Source organism: Plasmodium knowlesi, assembly GCF_000006355.2.
Source record: "Plasmodium knowlesi strain H genome assembly, chromosome: 13".
NCBI lineage: Eukaryota > Apicomplexa > Aconoidasida > Haemosporida > Plasmodiidae > Plasmodium > Plasmodium knowlesi.
Genome location: NC_011914.2, coordinates 394,462 through 414,180, shown reverse-complemented (window position 1 = coordinate 414,180; position 19,719 = coordinate 394,462). Strand labels below are relative to the sequence as shown.

The 19,719-nt window shown below is 36.3% G+C and overlaps 4 protein-coding genes across 4 annotated transcripts; 2 read left to right on the top strand and 2 right to left on the bottom strand.

Annotated features, from left to right (window-relative positions):
- Positions 1-7,956: 7,956 nt before the first annotated feature.
- On the top strand, positions 7,957-10,794 carry PKNH_1308700 (zinc finger protein, putative; the record flags this gene model as incomplete). The annotated part of the gene is made up of 1 exon (XM_002260557.1): positions 7,957-10,794. The coding sequence occupies one exon, from the start codon at positions 7,957-7,959 to the stop codon at positions 10,792-10,794; it is 2,838 nt and encodes a 945-aa protein (XP_002260593.1).
- A 911-nt stretch (positions 10,795-11,705) lies between these two features.
- On the bottom strand, positions 11,706-13,113 carry PKNH_1308600 (uncharacterized protein; the record flags this gene model as incomplete). The annotated part of the gene is made up of 3 exons (XM_002260556.2): positions 11,706-11,729; positions 11,833-11,913; positions 12,052-13,113. 3 exons carry the CDS (start codon positions 13,111-13,113, stop codon positions 11,706-11,708), a joined length of 1,167 nt encoding a protein of 388 aa, XP_002260592.2.
- Positions 13,114-14,138: 1,025 nt separating this feature from the next.
- On the bottom strand, positions 14,139-14,366 carry PKNH_1308500 (Tim10-like protein; the record flags this gene model as incomplete). The annotated part of the gene is made up of 1 exon (XM_002260555.1): positions 14,139-14,366. One exon carries the CDS (start codon positions 14,364-14,366, stop codon positions 14,139-14,141), a length of 228 nt encoding a protein of 75 aa, XP_002260591.1.
- A 916-nt stretch (positions 14,367-15,282) lies between these two features.
- On the top strand, positions 15,283-19,626 carry PKNH_1308400 (conserved Plasmodium protein, unknown function; the record flags this gene model as incomplete). Its single annotated transcript, XM_002260554.1, has 1 exon — positions 15,283-19,626. The coding sequence occupies one exon, from the start codon at positions 15,283-15,285 to the stop codon at positions 19,624-19,626; it is 4,344 nt and encodes a 1,447-aa protein (XP_002260590.1).
- Between the last annotated feature and the right edge of the window lie 93 nt (positions 19,627-19,719).

The following is a 19,719-nucleotide window of genomic DNA, read 5'->3' as shown; positions in this document are numbered from 1 at the left end:
CGGATGTGATGGAGATTATAACATTACACACGGTATAAAGGCGGTACAACCTGAATTTTGCACACATGTACTTGGATGTGCACAAAGGTTAGGTAGGCATATAAAAGCGGGTGCTGTAGTGTAGAAGGAAAAGCCGTGTGAATTAGGGATGTTTGCCATGAAAGTGTGTACACATAGGATGAGTTCATCTACCTATATCTGTGGATGCCTATGCATACGTTATATGAATACGTACGTATACATAAGCATCCGCGCATGCATCCATATGGGCATACACAAAGGGTATACACTCTTCAGGATGTTTTGTTATAACATATTTAAAAAAATAGCATGCATGGAATATTTACACAGGGTACACATAAATGAGGTGTGCGCATTTTTTTTTTTTTTTTTTTTTTTCTCCTCCTCCTCCCCCCTTCCAGAGTATGATGTTTTATACCCTTTTTGGTGTGTGTTTTTTTATTTTAATTTCTGGTTCGTTGGAGGAGGCGGCACAATCACACACATATGCTGTGTACATATATAGGTGTATGTGCGTATGTTGGTAGGCATGTATAAACGTACACATGTAGGTAAACCGCTAAATATTTCAGTTTACCCTCGAGAAGAAACCCGCATAAATGCGTACGTGACTGCGCATGTAGGTAAGAAAAAATGCATATGATAATGCGTACATGAAGGCATATATGAGCATTTAATTATAGTTTAATATATATATTTTTTTAATGCTGTGGGTATCCACAACAGCTTCGCGTTTTCGTTTTTTTTTTTTTTTTTTTTTTTTTCTTTTTTTTCACAGCATAGTGTATTTAATTTATATTTAATTCATTTATATGCATCAGGAATACGCTTACACGTATGTATAAAGGGTAAAAAATATATATAAACAGGAAAGGTGTACATAAACTGGGACGTGTATCTATAAAAATAGGAAAGCTAATGTAAAGGTGCGAGAAAATGTCAATAAATCATGCAATACATGTATGAACATAAAATAAACGTATTCATGCATACATGATTTTCGTTTATGCAGGTGTTATTGCTCCTTAATTGATTAATTTGGCAGGTATCATGTGTCATCTCTGACCTATTTTTTTTTAATTGATTTCACTCTCTTTTTTTTTTTTTTTTTTTCCCTTTTGTTCGTAAGTACGCATATTTATTTGTAAATTACATATCTATAAGCGTACATACGTACGGATGTACGTATGTACGTACGTATGCGTGAGTGTACGCGCTTGTACGCAAGTGCGCGAGCGGGTACATGTGTATGCATATGCAGAACGCAATTGTACATGAATTACGCGCGCGTTCGTATTGCGTACATATGTGTGCATATATATACATTACATATATACGAATACACGCTGGTACGTATATGCCTGTGCGGGCTTATTGTAAAGCGCCAAAAAATATATAATTTGGTGTGTTTACATTAAACCCTACGTGCTTTACGCTTATAATTTTTTTTTTAAAAAAATATTGTTCGTAAATAAAGTTCATTTGACGCAAAAAAAAAAAAAAAAAAAAAACAAATAAACAAACAAACACGGCACACAAAATGTCACTTAATTTTTTCTTTAATCTTTACAAAAGAAAAAAAAAAAAAAAAAAAAGAAAGAAACATACTGCTACATTTTATTATAAAAAGAAGTGTGAAATAAAAGGGGATTGACAAAATGCAAAACTCTTTGCATACGTAAAAGTTTTCCTTTTTGTGTATCCCTTCCTCTTACCTTTTTTTTTTTTTTTTTTTTTTTTTTTTTTTTTTTTTTTTTTTTTTTTTTTTTTTTTTTCAAAATTAAAGAGTTAATTATTTTTCTCTTTTCAGGGGCTTTTAATTACGACTTAAATTTTCATTATCTCTCTATTTTTACATGCGCACGCAAGGAAGCACGCACAGGTACGTATGTTTCGTGCTCGTTTTTATGTAAATTTACACGAGTGTAATTCTTATGGGCATAAAATAGTAGGGGATATAATAATGCATACACGCATACGTATATAATTACGTGCCATGGGGGAAAATGGCATATGATGCGTATTTTGTGTACAAAATGTTATTTAATTACGTGAAAAAATTATTGTGCTGCATGTTTATTTTTAACATTAATATATATATTTTTTTTTTTTAACACGTTTCAAACCTTCCCATTTGTGTAAAGGGTTTTTAATTAATTGAACATTTTAGGTTTATTTTTTATTAAAGAAAAAATTCGTATATTGTGTATTTATTTATGTATATATATATATTTTTTTTTTTCCGCAAATTATATGCAATTTTGAGGGGGTCACACATATTTTCTTTTTATTTTTACTTTATTTTTTTCTTTTTTTGCAATTCTCTTACGATAAAAAGGGGAAAGCAAAAAAAAAAATGTATTTTCTTTACATATATTTTGGAAAAGGTAACATATGCCGTATTTTATTCTTTCATTTTATTTTTATTTTTTTTTTTTTTTCCCCCTGTGCATTAGCAATAAATTGGCACTTATGCACAACAGGGCATTTTGATTTATGCTAGAGTAAGGGTACTTGTGTACACATGCGCTTAATTTCTCAAGCATGGTGTGTCTGATTGCACACATGGCACCTACACATTGGCTCATTTTCTTCTCTAGCGTAGCATTGCATAGAGTCATATGACATCTGAGAGACATGCAGTTCTGCTTCGCTGTGCATATATGTTACAAAAGAGTTATCTTTTATTTTGTTCTGAGGGGTCAGCGGTGGATAATCGTGGAACCTCACACAGTTGCTACCATATTGTTACTTAACATTTACCACAATTTTAAAAGAGGAGGAAAAGACAAGGTACTTAAGGGGAGACCTAAAAAAGGAGGTTACGCAAAGGAGGTCTTACAGAAAAAGGAGGCCCAAGCATGTCAGTAGCACCAACCCTTGAAAGGTGTGCATATTCTCTAGAATACTTAGAAGAAAATTCAGCTGATGAAAGTTTAAGAACTTCAGTTAGTATGAAATGGTTCGGTACCTTGAAGGAAAATCGTTTCCGTGCAAAGGGTAGTCCTCCTAGGAACCATCCTAAATTTGTGCATAAATTATTTTAGGTTGCCTCTTATCCGTTGCCGATCCTTAGGGACGAGCGCAGTGCGCACAAGGCTCATTCCACCTACGCACGTGCGTGTAAGTCGCCAGGCTGTTGCACACGCCTGCCTGTGCATGCGTCCACGTGTACCATTTGTTTCACTCCCCTTGATTCAGCACACCTGATTATTTCTTTTATTTGCAAAAATTGTTAATGGGCAAAAAAAAAAAAAAAAAAAAAAAAAGAGATTTGTTCTCTCCTAGGCGAAGTGCACCATGGTGCATTGGCAGTAGTTCCTTCCCCCTTGCTAAAACTACAATTTTGAAGCTAGCACATCTTTTCTAAGCTCTTCAAAAAAACAAAAAAGATATATGAATTATCCCTTTTGCTGAGTTTCCGCCTTAATAAGCAGGCCCATTCGGTATGCTTCAAATTATGCGTTTCACTTAAAGATGGTTAAGGGGTACAAACAACCTACGTGCACTTCTGCTGTAAGTCTTCTCTGTGAAAAAAAAAAAAAAAAAGGAGAGGAAACACTTGTAATAATTTTTTTCCACCTGAAGATGTATACATATGCCATCTGTGCGCGGATGTGTTCACATGATATAAATGAGAATTAATGGTTGCCCCAATCTATAAAGATCACATTGGCGCTATAAAATATAGTAAGATTTTTGCCAGCCTTTATCACAAAATGAATTCCCCCCAAAGGAACTACACTTTTAGCGTCCCTGAAGATTCTTACTAAAAATATTTATATATTTTCACAAAGGTCGTATTTTCATCACGCACATGTGTTCATGCATGTCCTCATGTGTTTGTGCATAAGGAAGTTTCCTCTTGCTAAAATGTATAGCAACCTTTTTTAAAGATCAACTTTACATTATTCATGCTCCACTCAGGAGGCAAGCCGTTTTCACGCTCTTATAAGTTGTACCTTTTGATCATGCTTCCATTTTGGAAAATATTATTTCATTTTGTTTTCACTGTCCATGGCAATTTGACAGAATATTGCACATGTGATGAGTGGTCTTTCTTGAATTACACTTGTTTTAGTTATGATTCATTGATAGGGATGAACAAAATTCAGCTGTCTTCCACGTTGGAATGGCATACATGCATACATCGTAAAATGCAAAAATGAAAATATGATTGGATGTCTGCATGTGCATGCCTCAAGGGGCATAAGGATCGATCATCCGTTGTTCCTTGAAATGGCATTATGGGAATAATTCAATTGTGCCATTTTATTTTACATTATTTTTATTTACTTTCCTCCCATCCTTTCACTCTTATCCAGATAAATGAGCTGTTTGTATCATTTTAATTTTCTCTATAAAAAAGGGGTCACTTTAATTTTTCTTTAAATTAGTTGATGTAAGCCAAAGCAAAATTGGTACAACGGCATACGTTGATTAATGAAGAGAAAGCTCATACCTTAGAGCGAAAGTATGTGCCACTATGTATATTTTTTCCCCTTTGGACATTTTCGTATTTTTGGCAACTACGCAGATAAGAAACGTGTTGTTATATTATGGGTAACTCACATGTCTAGCCATCCTTGGTAAAAATGAATTATGTGGGGATATACACAAATTTGTGCAAAAAACAGAAAAATGCGCACAATTATTCTTATCATTTGGAAAATTATTCATAATGTAAAAAAAAGATGGCACAAAAAGGTGGACAAACATTTTATATCATGAAAAATTTATACTTAGTTTTTCATACGAGTTGGTCAATTTGCTCTTCCCCAATGGGTCGACTATATATCTGCATGTAGACGTTTGATAAATTTTCTAAACCCATGAAATGGCGTTTTTCAATTTTTTCTATTTGTTCGTATATGCCTTGCTGGCGTGTTAATCCCATGTGAATTGAAAACCAACGGAGAGGGGCGAAGAAGAATTTCAACATGGATGTGGCGAAATTATTTGAAGGCGTTACACTTGTAAACACTTCTTTTGACATTATTAACATATTGTTAGGTCTACGTATTTGAATTAATGTGTTTTTATATATATATGTTTGCTCGTAATATGTTTACCAATGGGTGAAAAAAAAAAATTCCTTCTTTTTTTTGCCATTTGGCTCATTGTCACAATAGTTTTTTTTTTTTTTTTTTTCTTTTAAATTATAACGAAAAATCCACATAAGGCATTTGTGCTGTTTCCTTATTTAGTTTGAACGTTTGTGGATATACGGCTTATGCCGAAGCGGCCATGAAATGAAAAAGGCTTGTCCGTTAACATGAACAAGTGGTAATGCAAAAAAGTGTAGGCGCACAAGACAGAAACCCGAAAAGACATATTCACGAATTTGCAGACAGATATGGGCGTCTCATTTGTGTTGTTGAAAAATCTTAACCGAATGACAACGGCAAATGCTCTCCTCTGTGTTCCGCCCAACAACTCTGGGGATTATTTTTTTTTTAAATGAAGCATAATTTGGAGATTTTATTAAATGAGGAAAACAAACCTTTTCGTACAGTACATATATGTATACTTAATTACTTTCACATATATAAATTGTTGGGGTTGCCTTGTTCTTCACCCGCTAATTGATAAGTTGAGTTTGCAAGAAAATTAATTTTTTCCTTCAAAATAAAAGGACCATAAACAGAGTAAAGCGATGGTACTGACATCAAATTGAAGACTCCCAAAATTCCCTTCCTCTTACCACACGTTCGTTTTTTCTTTACATGCAAAATGCGGAAATTTTTTTTAAATGAAAGACGTGGAAAGAAAATGGAAAAACAATGGGAAAAAGAAAAAAAATTAAAATAATCAAAATGATGATGAAAGGGGAAAAAGGGTTCGTCATAAAATATATAAATGAATCCCATACATGTATTTTTTTTTTTTTTTTTTTTTTTTTTCTCCTTTTATGTACTCTTTTTTTTCCTTAAATCTGAAGAAGCACGTAATGTATAAAAATCGTAAAACGATTAAAACAAGAAAAGGCTGTTTTCTGAGTGCAAATAAATTTTGAACCATGGGCAGAGTGGAATTTGCCAAATATGCCATGAAGTTTTTACGCACGGGTTAATATGTATATAAGGGCAATTTTATGGGCACTTATATTTACATATTTATTTTATGTATACCATTTTAAGAATATTTGCGATGAGAAATTCGTAGCCCACGTGAATATATTATTATGCCCATACTGATGATGTGGTGGTATGATTTTTTTTTTCATTTGAAACGCTTTTGCAATTGCGAATTTGCAAAGGAAAGGAAAAGGAAGAACGCTCCATTTTCATCTTGGAGAGAGTTTGCAAATTTTGTAAGAAAAAACTTCTCCCCCCAAAGGAAAGGTTTTGATTCTGCATCTCGTTATTTATTTACTGCTACAGAAGAGAATCCAAATAAAGCAGATAGATAAAGAAACTTTGCAAGTAAACAAATTTACGGCAAATAAAAAATTTCGAATTATTGATTATGCAAATGAGTGAACTTTTAATTGACCAAAAATTTCTACCGACCCCTCCATGCAATTTCCGTTTTTAATCAATCCATACATGCTATTGATAACACCAATTCTTAAAAAACACGCATGCGCATACGTTATAATGCTTTATGCAAAAACGTTTTCACAATAATTGTGATGAAAATTAGCCAGTTAAGCGCCACTTTTCCTTTTTTGTGCGCCTGTGAATATATATATTTCCGTTCTGTATGCCATACGTATTTGATTAACTTACATCATACCGATTTTTATAACCCCTTTATGTTTACGTTGGTACATCCTTTGGCGAGTATAAAATAGAAAGACGGCATAATTACAGCACAGCAAGTGTGAAGTGATTAGTCGTCCAAACATTTGTACATGCCATTAGATTACTGATTTAAGTATTTCCATTGTTTGTATCTGGTTACATGGTGGAAAGGAGAAGACCGTGTGTCTGTTTTGTGTACCACTTAACGTGCCTTTATATGTATACATATAGGAGCATATGTGTACATATGCGCATGAGGGGTATGCTTTTTCGCGTACATTTTTTAAGTAGGAAAAAAGGGCCGCCCCTCCTGAGGGAGTAACCTTTCCTTGTCGCGAATAACCGAGCCAGGAGCATAGCTGTAACTGCGGAAGTACAACTTCTGTGTATAAGGCGCTTCTGCTTTAAGATGAAAATCAGCTCCATACCTGATGTTAACACAAGCTTCATTTTCAATCCTGATTTTTTTTTTTGCGTGTTATTTATTTATTTTTTTTTTGATTTTGTCCTAAGTATACGTTGTTTTATTCCGTCTTGCTAAACGTTTACTTTCGAATGCGCAGAGCAGGCATAAGGTGTCTATCTGTCTTCGGGAACGTATGCACGCATGTATTTACGGAACTACGCCTGCATGTTGCCTATGCTTTTCGCTAGCCATACGCTGTGCACATTTAAAAACAGTCTAAAAGGGGGACTGAAGAACGAATCGACGTAGAACGAAGCGAACCCAACGGACATTGTGCGAAAGAATATTTTTGCTCAATCGGCTCGTCCGTATTTGCCATATTTAACGTTACCAAAAATTGTAAAGGAGACACATTTGTACACGCAGAGAAGCGAAAGATTCAATATTTTAAGTGAACAAAAAAAGGGTAACATGCAAATTACCCCTGGCAAATACATTATTATGTGTGTTTTTGTGAACATATATGCATGTGCAATACTAAACCTTCCCATGTGTACCTAGCATACATGTCAAAAAAAAAAAAAAAAAAAAAAAGAAATAGTAAAATAATAATAGTACCATCCGAAAGGAGTAAATCGAGGGGATCAACTGCGCACAGTGGAATTGTTCTCACTGTGAAAAAAAAAAAAAAAAAAAAAAAAAAAGTTGCGTACACATGAATGTACATACGCATGTATATACGGGTGTAAGTGTACCTATTCGTAGCCTTATGTGTATACACATATGCAAGCCCTGCTCGCCCCAACGATGAGTGGAACGAAAGGTCAAATGGAGGAGAAACATGCTCCGGAAATTGTCCCCAGAGAAGGGGCCAAAAACAAAAAAAAACTCCGCAGCTTCCACTTTTTGAAAAAAAAAAATGAAGAGCGTAGTGCCGATAATAATAGAAGCATGGAGCACATGTTTTCATCCAGTATGAGTGATTACGCTTCCTTGAAGAATAATCAGAAGGAAGTGACTAACGGAAAAGTATCCAAGTCTCATGTACGCGATTTGGAAATCCCCAATGTCAGGGTGAAAAATAAATTTCAATGTGTTCATGTGCATGGCGCGGAGAATAATTCTCCAAATCTGCGTCTTCATGAATCTAGTGAACGGGAGGATGCTGCCCTCCCCCATGATTTAAGCGGCGGGTCAAACAGGCACAGGCATAGCTCAAATCATGGTGCAAGTAATGGTGCTAGTCATGATAGTAATCACCATGTTGGTCGTCATGGCGCTAGCCACAATGTGAATAACAACAAGAGTAATAACCCCAATAATGGTCTATCGGAGATGCCACCCAGTCCGCACTCTGTCCACGATGAGGACGAAAATGCCTCCCTGAGGGATCATTCTGCTCTTCCAACTACATTCAGAAGAAATGAAGAGCTGGAAGAAAATCATTCCAGAGGCGTCGCCATTGAGGAAGAACCAAATGGACAGTCATTGGACATCGTTTCTGGAAATGCCGACGAGATGGAAAATGTTACGCGAGGCATCGGAGGGAATGGAAATATTATCTGCGAGAATGCCCCTATTGAGAACAACCCCCGTAGTGAGAATCGACTAAACGAAGGCATAGTACCTCCTAGTGGAGGAAACATAGGAAGGCAAAACGATCTTTTGGCAAGTATGCAAAACCAAAACCGAAACGAGGCGCAGAATGACCCAAGTCGAAGTAGAAATTCGGCAGAAAACACATCGAATACAGAGGAGTTAGACTATTACGTGTTAACGATAGGGGACTTAAGAAATACGCACGTGAATGAAAGCGAATACGAAAATGAAGAAGGGCTTGAGCTAGCTTTTTATCAGAGATGCTTTATCGGGAAAATACTAGGGTATGAGATAAAGCCAAATTTTGAAGAATATAATTTAAATAAAGCCATTAGAATAATTCTGTTCATCTTTGTAATGTTGGCACTTTTTAGTATGGAATTTGCCCTACTGTATAATAACCTATTAAAAGTAAGGGTAGCAGAAAATGAGTTTTTGCTAGTCGAATCAAATTACAATAGCGCCTTCTTAAATAATTTTCTGTTTCAGTTTAATGAGAAGGAACTAAAAACGTGGCACCTAACGAATGACATGATAAGGGACGAAATATCCAATGGGAATTTTACACTCCACAACAATATGTGTGAAGTGGTTAACAAATTAAATATAAAATGTGACCATTTGTTAGAATTCTACAATTCGAATGATGAAAAAAATAAGAAAAAAATAATCGAAAATTCTATTCATTTGTATGACGAACTGAGCAAGAGAAATATGTCCATTTATAGGGTAAAGGAATCTTTGCTAAGTCCATGTAAAAATATAAGTTCAAATACGCTCACTGGAGGAAGTAATTACGTATTCCTATTTGTATCTGAAAAGAAGCATTTAAAAGTTAGCACCATCTTTTTAATACTGACGGTTTTTTTCTTCTGCATGCGCATCGCCCTAATTTTGTCAAGAATTCTGTACGATTTTGTGTTATTTCTATGCTTCAAGAATTACCGACTGTCGATAGAGAGCAAAAGAAGGTACCTTGCCAAATATATGTGGTCAGTGAGTACCATTTTATTTTTAGAGATCATCTTAGGTGGTGACTGCGTAACTTGGTGGCTACACGATATCGACCCTATTTTCAATTACTACTTTCAATATTTCTTATGGTACATAACTCTGTTCTGCTTATTGTCGTATGTGTTACACAGAGTATTCAGAAAATATGCATTAAGAAATGAGAGTGACAATTGCTCTTCAGCTTCGTTCTCCATGCAGTATGTGCACGATTTTCTGTTCGGGGTTAACATTGTCTTTGCCTGTCTATTTATCCTATTCAATATAAGCAAGGCCACCGTTATCACTATTATCCTCACTGACATAGTGCTCTTCATAGACATTCTAAATGATTCCTACATAGAACAAATACGACTAACCAATTTTGGAGATTTCCCATCAAACCGCCAAAGAAAAAAAAAATTACACATAATTGAAAGTAGCAAAAAGAATGGAAAGAAGTTTACTCTAGTTAGACTAAATGAGCACATTTATCGGGACATCACCCAGGAGAGTAACACAGGAGAGCGAGAAAGCAAAAGCAAAATTGACTTCACTGAGAATAATAAAGGCGAACTGAAAAAATCGTGGTACATAAAAAACAAAATCTTTGACTTGAACAATTTATTTAGTAGGCGAAATATAAAGAAGAAAAAAATTCAAAAAAATGACACCATCAATGGGAAAGAAATCGAGGAGGGGAACGATAATAATAGTAAGGACGAAAATCAAAACCATGTTGATAATGAAAAATATGACAGTGTAGAAAACAACACAGGTACGTCATCCTTGGAGTATTGCGAAATCTGCGATGAACGCTTTAAAAATGTGGTGCTCTATCCCTGTATGCATGGAGGATTTTGCGAAACATGCATACGGTCCATGATATTTAATTCACTCAAATTGAAGGATTCCTTCCCCAATTGTCCTCTTTGCCGAGACTCCATTAAGAATGTCTACAAAATATCTTACGAGGATAGTCAGAAGAAAGTCCAAGCCGTCACGATACTTACTATCCGTGTGAAGCAATGATATATTACATGTCTCCCAGAAATTGTTTGCACCATCATGTGTATATTTGGTAATATGCTTTTTGCCCCTTTCTAAAATGTAAGAAGCTGTGTCTCTCCCTGCTAGAACGATCTTTTGTTTGTTACCCCCTTCCCCCCATTTGTTCCTTTGTTTTTTCATTTTTAAATATCTTCCTTTAGTGCTCCCCATGTTCGTTGGCGAAGCTACCCATATGTAGATATGTGTGTACATATCTATTTCTCTATGTATGTGTAGATATAAGTTTACGTGTGCGTAGGTCGAACCGATAGCCATCACAGAATGGAAGCCCTCTGCCCCTTGTTCCAATCCACCAAAAAGAACACATGGAAAAATTATTGGAATGGTATGTGAGCATTCCCTCTGCTTTTATGTCTTCCCGTTTATTCTTGTGACCCCCCCCTGATTCTGCGACTACACCGTTGTTGCACACCACTTCTTCTTATACCCTTTTCATGTACCTTTTCTTGTACTTTTTCTTGTATCTTTTTTTTTTTTTTTGTGCCTTCTCTTGTATATCCTTTTTTTTTTTTTTTTTTTTTTTTTTTTGTGTTTCGCTCCCCCCCTTGCTCCACCTACCATGCGATTCATGATTCATGAGGTGTTTAGCCCTTTACGTAGCAGGAGGGATGTATACTTCGCACACACACGACACAACACGACAACACCCCCCGGTGCACGTGTAGCGAGGACCAATTTTTTAAGTTATTCATATTTATAAAATTAAATATAACCAAATAACATATAACAGTATAACCAACGAAATCTATTTTAAATTAATGAATGTACCGTTGTTCACGAAAAAAAGAAGAAAAAAAAAAAATTTTTTTTTTTTTTTCACAATTTGACTTAAAAAAAAAAAAAATGGCGTCCGGGACTTGTCTGCGGTAATATCACATTTCAAAGCTTGCTAAAACCTAAGATGGGAAGAAAGTGGATAAACAAAAGTGTAGACATATTGGATCGGTTTGCAATCTTTTCAATTCGCGTTTCATTTAGCCGAAGTTATTCCACATGTACCTTCTTCCTGATGCTTCTCGCCCGGTGAAGATTGCCCTCCAGGAAGTTAAAGAAGTCCCTCACGCAAAAGTCGACTGGGATCTAAAAAAGGGGGGGAGGAAGTTGCATATCTGTGGAGGTAGATTCACATACAAGTGTGTCTATCCTTGGGATGGCATTATAACAGCGACACCACGCAATGTTCCACACAATTGCACATACACACAGGTATATAATTACGTAAATAAGGCCAAAGGTTGGGCACAAGGAGATGGTTTTATCCGGGTAAACAACCAACGGAATTTGCGTTTGATGATTTTTTAAAAGTTTGAGGCAATTTTCTAGCAACCACTTATCGGCATCATCCTTCAAGTGCATTCCACATAAATTTTCGATCGCCTTTTTTTTTTCTTCTTCCGTTTTAATGTTCTTATGGAAAAAAATTAAATTTGGATCAAATCCATTTTTAACAATTTTATAACTGCTATAGAGGATGTCATTGTCGTATTTATTTTTTTTATTTTCTATGTCTGGGAATTTTTCGCGTGTTATTTTATTTGCAATTTCATTCAGTTTTAGTAACTTTCTTTCCCTCCTTTTTTTGTGATTAATTTTTTGGTATTTTTCTTCCAATTTTTTTTTTATGTAATGAAAGTAGCTTTTTCTTTTCTGTATTAACGTGGTTTGTTGTTCTGACGGTTGGAACAAGGCCTGTGCGTTTTTTACATGCTCGGTTAAATCGTCCCATATGGAGTTGATACCACCATTTTGTTTTTTCCCCCCTTTGTTCGAAGAGAATATGTCTTCTTCCAAATTTTCGATGCTTTCCTTATCGCATTCATCCAATATGCTTACATTTTTTATTTTTTCCAAAGATTGCCTAATGTCGTATATCAATTTTGCTGTGATTTCTTCCTTCTGTTGGATTGATAAATTATTCGGCAGGGTTTGCAATTTAATAACAATATTTTTGTACCTCCCCTTGATTATTTTATTCTGTGAATTTTCAAACACTTTAAAAAAAACAATTTTTTTTTCCAAGAATATGTTACTTTCGCTTCTTTCCGTCGAACTTAAGATGTCTATGTATGAATTTAAAACACTGAGCGATTCACTGTTCACCTTTTTTAGCTCCTCTGGTAATTCTTGTGTCAAGTCTGGATGTATTTCTTTATAAAAGAAGAGGATCAATTTTCGCACGCTCTTTCGAAAAATGCTCGACTGATATTTTCTTCCATTTGCAAATTGAAATGTGAATTTTTTACTCGCAAAAAAGTTGTTACACCTGTTAAGGCTGCTCATCAATTTTGTCAACATCGGTTTGAAGGTGCCGTTTTTCGTGAATGGATTTTTCTTTCTCCTCTCATTCTATCTTCGTCAAATATACAGGTTAAAATGGGCGAATAAGCGGGGGATATAAATTAGTAAAAGAATAAATGGTAAGAAAAAGGGGGGAAAAGCTGCGGAACGAACTAGCTAAAATGGTTAGCATGAAATGGATGATTTAACAGTGTAAATGTATAATTCCCATTTGGGTAGCGATAGATGGCACTAAAATTCATATGAAAAAAAAAAAAAAAAAATTGGAAGTAATTCTTGGCGTAATTTTATGACATGCTAGCGTTTCCTATGTGTGATTATACCCACTCCGATGAGGCAAAAATATATAGGCCCTTTTGCGGTGTACTTGCGTTTTTTTTTTATGATCGACGCATCTATATCATTTTGAGAAGTTCTACATGTGTACACTGAGTTACACAATTTTAGGAGTAACCGACCTGTGTCGATTTTTAAATTATAAAAGTGTGGCGCGAGTTCACTTTCTATTTTGTTTTTTTATTTCAAGAAAAGAAACAGAACAAGAAAGAAGAAAAAATGCAACAACAAATTGAAATGAGCAAATTTGTAGAAGTCGTTCCCCGTCATACAAATGGGACCTTTCCCCCTTGGCTAAAATTGCAAAATATGGATAGGCATAAAATATAAAATTGACGAGGGAAATACCGTTAAATAGGGTGTAATTAAATTTGGCGGAATTACATATGGTGCAGCTGAATGTTCCTTTTAAAGGAAGTGCATCGGGGGGGGGAGAGGGGGGAAAGAAAAGTGGCGCCTCTTAAAAATGGCTCAAGTAAGACTGCACAATTTCAGTTGTATAAAAAAAGAAAAAAAAAAAAAAAAAAAAAGGAAAAAAAGTGGGATTACATATAAGTGTTAATGTACGCAACTATGAAAAAGATACCTTAATGTGCAAACGCTTATACGTGTTGAGGAACAATCCATGTTAAGAATCCCTACCCATGGGACGACATTTACCCCACGGGTCCTCACTTGGGAAGCTGAGATTCCTGCAGATTCTTCCCCACCAGTGTATGTATTTCCATATACTTATGGACACACCTGTCAACACAACTGGTTTCGCCTACCGAAAGTAACGAATCGTTTACATCGGGTATACATTTGCTCCAACAGGCGTTTTGCATTCTCTTGAACAAATCAGACATGCCCAGTAGCTCTACCACGGTGCTATTTACTTTGCTTATATTTTCATTCATCTTGTTTAAGAAAATAGGTAAAGGTGGGTGGGCTTCTAAATTAAAGGCTTCTTCGATGTTGCACTTGGACCTCTGCAATAGAAAGGGAAAAAATGTCAACTTTGGTGAAGTGTGGCTCTATGGAAAAATGTTATGCATGACTGTAAAAAGCGTGTTCACTTGGATATATGGAGATATGTCATTTTTTTTTTTTTTCTCTCTCTCCTTCTTTCTCTCATTGTTATTACTTCTTTTCCGCGATTTTTTTCAAAATCTACTTTTAAAAAAAGTTGGTAATGGATTTTTTCATCAAAGTGAATTCATACGCATGGCACTTTTCTGTAGAAATTATCCTTTCTTAAAAATGGGAGAAGGGGTGGGATGAAGGATGCGCGCGAGGAAATAAAATGCAGTCCTGTAAAATTAAGATAAATCGAATTGAAAAAAATTAAATCGACTTAAACTAAATTAAATAGAGTGGAAACCACAAGCGCGCTATTCTTTTTTTTTTTTTTTTTTTTTTTTTTCCAAAAACCACGGAATGCGCCACGTGCGTAACGCATGCGCTATATATGAATACATATATGTATGCACATATATATAAAAGCACCATCTTGATCTGATGGCGTAGGTATACCTGTGCGTATGCATGTGAATAAACTTGCCAAAATATAGAACGTTGAAGCTACAATTATGTGGAACACTGAATTTTTTTTTTTTTTTTTTTTTATGTGTACACGTTAAGGTTTATTGTAGGAGGACGACAATGGCCACTTAGACTCGTACGAAAGGCATAAGGCGAAATAGGCAGGGGTTATGTCCTCTTTTTTTTTGGCCCCTCCTTTTATAGCTTTTTCTATACCGAATAACTCTACCAGTGGGAAGAAATATCGTGAAGAGGGGAAAAATCACCAAATATTAACTTGGTGCGAACAAGATGAATAACTACATGCCGAAAAGCTTCGACGAAATATTGATACACCCGAAGGACAAGCAAACCATTTTGGACTTCTTCACCCATTTGATAAAATTCAATAATGACCCAATCTTAAGCAAAGAGTTAGAAAACTTGAGCAGTGGCAAACAGACAATCAATGTGCAGAAATTAAGGAATATATGTGTAATTCTGGGGGCACCCGGAAGTGGGAAAAGCACAATAATAAAGTACCTATGTGACAAATTAAATATGCGAGAGTGCCACTACGAATCAGAATCGCAGGAACATATTTCGTGGGTTAGAAGGACCAGTGAGGATAATGAACAGTACTACCATCCGTATAATAATTTTTTACTCTATTCGAATTGCCAAATTGGAAATACAAAGAAGGTAACAAGAATACATGAGAAAAAACAGGATGAACATAAGCACGTGAAAAAGAACAAGGTATGCAACATGTTGTTGTGTCAAGGAATCAGTAGTAACAATAAAAGGAGGAAAATATATGAAAATGGAGAAAAGTGGCCATTACAGAAAGTTTTTAAAACCGAATTGAGGAACAGCCACCCGAAAGGCAGAATGAACAAATCGGTACCCCCAGATATTGAAAGTAGGGTTAAAAAGAAAATTGTAGAACATTTGGTCGAGTGCAGCGAACTTAACGGGAAAATAGCTAGCTTGACGCTGAAGCTGTACAACGTTTATGTGAATTTAGTGAGTCCCACATTAAGGGCAGGGGAAAAAATAACCAATCCACCACGCTGCATACAAGACATGGAGTTTTTACCCCCCTCCGTTGTGTCTAACCAGTTTAACAAAAAAATACGCGAAAACTACATGGTGGGGATTAACATGTGGAAAAAAATGAACAAGCTATTAACTTGGGTTTGTAATTTGAAAACACTCATTTTGGATAAAGAGGAAGAAGTACGCACACTTGAGAAGGAATTTATAATCGATATGTTTGTGGATGGAAATCATAGTGAATACATAGTTAACAGCATGCAGTGTTCTTCTAATTTGAGCGAACATATCAATACAAACGCAAAGTTATCAAACGATATAAGGAAATCAGTGATAGATATTTTAAAATTGTATATTAACCTGATGGAGGAAGTGAATGAAGATTTCGCCCTGGCCAACACGCTGATGGAAGAATTAACAGACTTTATCGAAAGGAAGAAAATAAGGCAGGAGATTGAAACTCTCATGTCCTATGGAAGAAACTACTACTTTTTCGTTAATGGAATGAGGAGGAATGAAATGCAAAAAGGGGAAGGAAACAATATGCCTATTTTGCTCAATGTGCTGAAGGGAGAAAAATCTTCCCCTTCAATTATTAACCCACTCGAAAGTGAAGTTAAACAATTTATAGAATTACACAGGGGAAAGGAAATAATCCCGGATTTGGTGGAAACGACAAATTTAAAGCGATACATAGGGCAACATGAACGGATTAGTAGTGAGTTGTGTAAGAGGGAGAAAATAATACAAGCGCTTACGGGTGAAGAAATAAACCACATTTGGAAACACAGTACTTTGTATAGTAACGAGAATAACGGTATACATGATACCATGGCTCAAGAATGTCACACGAGCACAAGTCTGCTATATTTAATGGCACTAAACGGTGAGTTGACACATTTAATTAACAATTTTTATATCTTGAATAATATTAGGAGCCTCTCCCTGTGTAGTTGTTTCCTGGGCAACCATCTGACCGAGGCATTGATTATTAATACCATCCTTGTGAGTTACCTAAAGGGAGAAGTGGCTAGTGACCTTATCAGGAAAAATAACTCCCCCAAGAGGGTAAGTGAGGAAAGTGCGTCTATGATGCCTCAGATTCGCTCAAAAGTAGTGGGCACAAAATTGGTTTCGACATTCGCCAACACGGTGGGGCACATTTCAACGAATTTTGAAGAGGATCACCATGCTGCGTACAGAAAATTGAAAGACATACTTGAAGGGAAGAAGAACCCCTTTGAGGATGAAACTTCCCCTTTTACTATTGTACACAATTGGCCACAAGTTGGTGGGGATTTACCCTTTCCGGAGAAAACACAAAAGAGAGTAACCAACTACTGCAGCGAGATTTACAAAATAAACAGGAGGGTGGCGAGCAAGCTAATCAAATGTAATCATTTGATCGAAGAAATGATAACTCATTTGGGCAAAGACAAAAATGTGAAGGTAGAAATGCTCTGCGCCCTGATGGAGGACATAGAACTAAAGGATACTACGGTGAAGTGGTTCATACCAAATTTTCTGGAGAAACAAATGAGAAGAGTAATTTCAGGGAGCTACCTCTACAGGGAATTTGTCAACATCGATCTTAAAAAAAAGTGGGAAGAAGAGAAAGAAAAAAATTATTACGAAGAACATTTTATAGGCACTCGTGCTATCCTCCTGGACGAATTACCATTAACCGAATTAGAATATTCGGAAGACTTCAGAGCGAATTGCGCTAGTTCGATGGAGTTTATATTCAACAGAATCAATCACTGTAAGCAGGAATATGTAAAGTACGTTCGGGAGAACAAAACCACGGAGAAGTTTCCAAAATGCTATGCAATTCACCCCATGGTAATTTTTATAAATGCGTATGAACAAATAAGGATCGTCAATATGTTGCTAGGAATTGACATCAATAATTCTTCACATGTTTCTTTTGTAAAGTTAAAAAAAATTCACCCACTATATTTGGAGAAAATCCTGGCAGAAAAGTACTACTGTAGAATGATCAACATGAATCGCAACGTGAAAGAGGTTGTAAGAAGATTGGTACATAACTGCAATGGAGACATACGGTCCTGTTTTAACGCTCTCGACTTACTAAATCGTATTCCAAATTTGAATGAAATGTCACTCCAACAAATTAACAACATTTCTCTTATGTGCCAAAATGATATTTTTTCCTTTGCTAGGAAGGTTCTGTATAGGGACCTGGGTCTGGACACAATTTCGATGGACCGTTTGTCCAGCTCAACTTGTTTCAACCTGGGCACAGATTATGCTACGTGGGATACCAATAATAAGGTAACCTATGGGAGGATAATCGGAAACGCAGTTGCGAGTAATTACTCGACAGTTGCTACCGATCATGTTGAGGAGGCAAAAAATCAACTCCACAAAAATTCTCTACATAATTCTGTATACACTTTTACCTCGCCTAAGAAGATGCCGCTTAGCATCAGCGGTACCCACCAGACAAATCGCCTTACCATGCTCTGTGATGGAAAGACTCATAACAAACAGGGTAAAACCTACATGGAACTTTTCACGGAATTAGATGGCAAAGCAGATATGATGAGCACAACGGAGAAGTTCCAAGTGCTATCGTTATTAAAAGAAAATTATATATTTTTTTATAATAGCTTAGCGGATATGGCTAGATTATTTTCGAACCTGAGTGTTATTAATTACTCCTTTCGTGGTATTGACTGCTCAAACTTTTTAATGAGGAAGTCGCATGAAAACGTGAATGACGATGTAGCGAGGTTTGTGGATGACCACTTCAGGTTGACCTACAGGTATTACATGGTCTGTAATGTGAACCCACGGAATCCAGTGGATAACGCGTCCCCGGTGCAGGATGGGTTAACAAAGGGGAGAAACAAGTCAGCCTATTCCTCGTCCACCCACCCTGCATCTACTCATGCAGCATCCGTCCACACAGCGTCCACCTGTGGAGTTGCCCCGTTATGCCACGTGAACAATTCCTTCACACTGAAAACCAATTCCATGAATAAATACTATCACCATTTTAGCTTAGTTAGAAAGGAATTATATGACCGTTACATCATGATTGTGCTGAGGAGGATAGCGAATCAACCTGTGAATAATTCGCTTGATGTTGCAGGAAGGTATCTTTTTTTCTTAAGGGGGAATTACGAATTGTTTGCGAGTTTTTTCCCTTGTTACATTATGCTGATTATACAGCACTGGAATAGTAAATACGAGTGTAAGGATACGGCAGTGCAGGGTCAAAATATGGGCACACATTTTGTTTTCTCCCCAGATGAGCCACTGGACAATGACCCATTTTCCCTTAACAAATTTTGCGACATGGTACAGCACTTTAAGCCTTGCTGTTCGTGGGGTGAGAAAGCAGAGGCGCATGCCACGGAAATTATTTCATTTGCGGAAACATTTATCACTCCAAAATTTATAGCCCTTTTTTTCCCGTCTTATTTGAAGTACTTAAAGGAAGGGACGAAGCAAAAGCAAATCGTCCGGAACTTCGTCGGCAATGAGGCAGTGTCGACCGAAACGTACTTTGAGATGCGCAGCGCGCTCCGTCTGCACGATATGGAACTCCACAGCTATTTCTTTGAGTACTGAGGAGCCACGTTGGCAAGCGTTAAAAAGCGGTCTCTCTGCGCGCATGTCCATTTGCTTATTTCGTTCGCTTCCTTCGGCACCTGTTTGTCTGGT